At 37.8% G+C, this 5202-nt stretch overlaps 1 protein-coding gene across 1 annotated transcript in view; it reads right to left on the reverse strand.

Moving 5' to 3' along the window:
• Nucleotides 1-4885: 4885 nt before the first annotated feature.
• LOC101849136 overlaps nucleotides 4886-5202 on the reverse strand; it is a 6881-nt gene continuing 6564 nt past the window's right edge. Inside the window, exon 3 of the mRNA XM_035970614.1 lies at nucleotides 4886-5023. Coding sequence (XP_035826507.1) covers nucleotides 4886-5023 — 138 coding nt within the window. The remainder of the gene's footprint in view (nucleotides 5024-5202) is intronic.

Here is a 5202-nt window from a genome sequence, read left to right on the forward strand (position 1 = left end):
AGCAGTTTCGAGATAACGAGGTCTTTTGTCAACGTAACCCCAGCGTTCTTCTGACATTTGAATTCTAATTTATTTTTAAAAATTAGTCACAGTTTCGCTTTGATTTTTTTTCACACTGTAGGGTAACTGATCAGGCTTTCGATTTAGCATTGTTTTTAAGGTAGCGCCAAAACTGGAAATGGGCATTTTGTCAGCTTATGGTAGAATACTTGTGCACAGTATGTGCTTTAACTGCTAATGAGATGGCATACGTTAATGTCACAATAAACTGTTGTCAGGACCTATGTACATGTATTTAGATTCACAAAATTTCCTCCTTCTCCCTTGCCCCTACCTTTTTAAGCGAACAAATCCTTTAGTTTTATCAACGCAAAAGTCAAATGTAAATAATACTTTTGAAAGCAAAACTTTGCTTCTTTTTCATCATGCAAAAAAAAAATTGATTAAATTTCGGTTTACGTTTAAGCCCATTAGTGATTTAACAATAATTCTCTTTGAGGCATTGTTGGGAAATCAGACGGTCGTCAAAATCGAAGAAACTGGCACGTTTCCGCCTGTTTGGCAATTCATATCGAATTTTGATATTTTGGCTCAACAGCTGTTATGTCAAGTCCTTTAAAAAAAAACATTACTGTGTGGAAATTACTAAAAGAACGTTGATAAAAGACACAAAACTTGTAAATTTCTTGTTTCTGTCCTGTCAAGTTATTGCAGTGACTGAACTTTGGCGGCCATTTTCTCACCATTTTTACCTCTGAAATCAGGCCACCCCACTACCTTCAGTTGCAACTATCTTAACTTCTGTTCAAATCAGATAGATATCTTATTCACCAAATGAAAAGACCCCAAAAAAATCAAGCTTTCAGATGTTACCAGTAACTCCATATACCCAAAACTTGAAGAGCACCTGATTCCACTGTGTCGCGATACATAAAAATGCATTTGTGAGGCAGCGTGGTGGAATCAGGCTCTCGTCAAAATAATCAAAGTAAAGAAACTTGCTTTTTTCTGTTGGTTTGTGAATTTTTATCAAATTTTTGTTCTTTGGCAAAACACCTTTCATGCCCGTTAAAGAACTTATTTCTGTGTGAATTTTTCTGAAAAACGTTGATTAAAGGCACAAAAAAATTGAAATTTTCAGTTACCACGGACTATTAATAAAAGGAAATAACTAATCTTTGGCGGCCATTTTCTGACTAATTTTACCTCTGAAAACAGGTCACCCCCACCTCCTTCAATCGCAAATATCTCGACTTGTATTCAAGATAAATAGATATTTTTTCTTCCCAATAAACACAAGTGAACAACCTTTAAGACTATACCAATAAGTCTACATGCTCAATAATTGACGAGAGCCTGATTCCACCACGCTGCCTCACATTTTTTGGTCAGAAGTCCACATTCGGGTTAACGAGCACTTGAAATAGAGTTCAGCCTTTCTTACTTTGTTTTGTTTGAGGCGACGATAAGGCGGGAAAAAAATTCTTCAGTATCTTGTAAATCTGTGTATTTGACGGTAAACAAGGTCAGAATGTATGCCCCAAGTCTGTCTCAATGTTTGTAAATTGTAGTGAAGATCTCATGGGAAAACAGCATTTGTCCAAAGTGGATACTAAGGTCAAATTTTTGGCATTTGGAGTTGTTGTTTTAATCATAAAGCCTGTTGATTTGTCTTGATTCTTATGAAAAAAATCCCACCTGGCTTGAACAACAGTCGGCATATCATTTCTAATCAAAGGTGGTTGGGTTGGGGCAAGAAGGGGGAGGGTGCCGGGACTAAAGGGTAAAAATTAGCGAGATAGAGAAAAAATCTAGGTGCCGCCAAAGTTTGATAATTTCTCATTGTTTGTTTTGTGGCCGCTCCAGCTGCTGCTATTTTTACAGTAACTGTTACTGGAGGACAGGAGGGCGGTGAGGGTAGGGTGTGTGTGTGGGGGGGGGTGCTTTTTATCTCTTAGTTTTAGACATCTGACAGAATTTACCTCCTTCACAAGGTACATTTAATCAGTGGTTATCGGTTTGACCCAGAAGTACAGAGCGGATCACCTTGGTTCAAATCCACGATGAGGCAGGACTGCTGTGTAAGAGTTTTCCAGTGCCAGATCTGCGACAGACATCGGCGATCATGATTTTCCATTCATTCCTTTGCTCGGATGCTCTCAGAAAAGCATTGTTTCCCTGATCTTTCCCTGTTACCCATTTGTTTAGGTTCCCTAAGTATGTTGTTCTGGGCCTACCCCTGCCTCGCTTGCCCTCAATTTTGCCAGTGAGGGCTAGATGTTTAAGACCCTTATGTCTATTCAGGTGTCCCAAAAACTGCATTTGTCGTTTCCTGATTGTTTTTAACATTGAGCGTCCCACGTGGGCTTCATCAAGCACTACCTCATTTGATTTCTTTTCCTTCCACGATACTCTTAGCAGTCTCCTAAGAAACCACATTTCTGTTGCCTCTATTTTATTTTCACTGTCTTTAGTGATGAAAAAGAAAAAAAGCATTTTAAAAGACTCATCACACCCCATTTCCACGAAAATTGTAAGATCGCGCAGCAGCAGATCTCTAAAAACAAAGAATGAAAGACATTAAAAAAAGTGTTATACCATCTAGCACACGGCTAATGTCAGAATAAACACCAATGTGTATTGCTCTTTCGAATATGTATCAATATAACTCTAAAGATCTTGTAATGAAATTCCTGCAGGTTGTTGAATGACACATCTGATGTGATGTGCACATTTTGTCAGGTCTACTTCTTTTTTCATGTTGAATTTTAATGAGAGTAATATGTGAGGCGTGCTGACAAAATGAGTTACCTCTCGCAATCCACAAATTGATACATTGGCCAAAAATCCACACTAGAGTCAAATTTGTAATCTTTTTCTTACTTGGTACCATATTCTTTAAGCATAACGTGCCTTTTATTATTTTGTAATGAATGTGAATGGAAAAAAACTTCACCTATTAGCGTGATGTCTTTATTTCCACAAGGCTCGAATCTGAGAAGTAGCTCTTTAGGTCAGCATGTTTCACAAAAATATATAATTTAAATTTTTATGTATACCTACATGGGGGTTTTTTAGGGTCCAGCACAGCTACAAAAAAATTCCCTCTGGGATAACAAAGTATTATCTTAAGTTATCTTATCCTATCTTATCTGGCTTGGTTATATCGGAAACGTTGTCAGTTGTGAAAACTTTGTCTCCTGACAATTTTCGAGAGAATGTTGGTTCTATAAGAGATACAAATGCCACTCCTGCAAACCACGCTCTTTTACAAGTTATACAGTCATGTAACAGTTTCGCAAAACTGAACGACATAATAATTTTCTTTTCTCCATTCCACCGTTGGTTTTTTCGTTGTTGTTTTTTTGTTTTTTTGTTGTTGTTTTTTTTAGGGGGGGTGGTTTGGGAGGGGGGGGGTTGCAATATCACTGTTCTGCTCCCTCCAAAGCTAAAAATACTTCATTTTTTTGCTCAAACGAGCACAATTTTTTCACAATGTTACTACTGCCAGGGGACATTACTTTTCCGCTCTTCAACACAAACCTTCCAGCACTGATTTCTCCTGCACGTGAATTCTCTCTCGCTTTCTTCTTCTTTTATGTAAATGTTTTTTTAGATCTCCTTCGACTCATTTTAGAATCCACACTACAATTCTGGAGGTGGGCTTCGACCCTGCCTATCGGAGTCACACGAGGCTAAGAGAGCAGAAAGACCCAGACTGAGAGGGAAGCAACATCCCAGCTGAAAGACCCGGTCTGAGAGGGATACAGCATCTCAGCAGACAGACCCAGGCTGAGAGGGATACAATATCAGAGCAGAAAGACCTGGGCTAAGAGGGATACAATATCCCAGCAGAAAGACCAGACTGAGAGGGATACAACATCCCAGCAAAAAGACCCAAAATTAAATCCAGGATACAAATTCTCGCCATACAGTAAGCCCCTTCTCAAGAAATAAACTCGGATCTCCGCGCAAGTACAGTATGGTTGACTTAGTAAAGTGAAAAAAGAAAAAAAGGAAATATTTGTATACATATATAAACATATGCGAATATGATACTCGCAAATCATATTTATTTTTTTATGTAAACATGATGTGACATGTATGCATACAGATATGGACGATACATCTGGAAAGGTATGTTTATAATATGGAAACAAAAATTTAGAGATATATTTTCGTAATATATAAAGAGAAAGACATATTCATGTATAAATGCAATACGTCTGCATATTTATAACAAATACATATATTATATGTATGCAAATATATGTACAGATACATATATGACATGTATAAATGTCTAAAAGTACACTTTTATAAAAAGCATAAATACAAGAATCTAACATTTGCAGCATGAGCCTTCAAAGACAAGCATTGCCAATGTTAAGGCCAAAAACATACCAACTTTATGGTAAAATATAAACTTGACATCATTTCGGTCAAAACACATATCACATTAATGCAATATAAAAATAGAACATTATTACGGTCAAAACACAACATGTTTATAAAAATAGAACTTCATAATAGTCAAAAAAGAGAACGTTGTGGAGTCAAAACAGAACGCTATGACGTCAAAACACAACATCATTACGAAAATTTAACTTCATTAAAGTAAAACAAGAGAACGTTATGGAGTCAAAACAGAACTTAATGACTTTAAAAACAAAACATTAGGACGCCAAAACAACATTACGACGCAAATGAGTCCATAACAGACCATTAATTACACAGAACAAATAACGCTCTCATGGTCTTCAATCAAGACATAAACTGTACAACTCCAAAGGAAAAACGATAATATCTAAGTCACCAATTGACATAATTACGTAAAACCTGCCAGAATGACTCGGAATTGATTGTTCGTTCACCATTTTGTACGTCATTTTCTCTCCACAAAACAGAGAGCGCCCATGAGGCTCACAGCTATGAAGGAAGATATCATGCAGTAGTAGATTGGAACCCAGGCGCTCTGTACGGCGCTCATGACCGGCCCCATGAAGATTCCGGTAAAGACGTACTGAGCCGGCACAGAGAAGCCGACCACGGACATTATACGTCCAAGGTTCTCCACTCGCTCGCTGGGAGGGCTGTCGCCGTCGTTGTTTTTACTGTTGTTGTTGTTGTTGTTGCTTTTGCTTTTAGAAAACTGAAAAGTTGAAAGGGTGGAGGAGATCGAGGGGAGGGGGAGGGGTGATA

The sequence above is a fragment of the Aplysia californica genome, unplaced genomic scaffold (assembly GCF_000002075.1).
Source record: "Aplysia californica isolate F4 #8 unplaced genomic scaffold, AplCal3.0 scaffold00294, whole genome shotgun sequence".
Taxonomy (NCBI): domain Eukaryota; kingdom Metazoa; phylum Mollusca; class Gastropoda; order Aplysiida; family Aplysiidae; genus Aplysia; species Aplysia californica.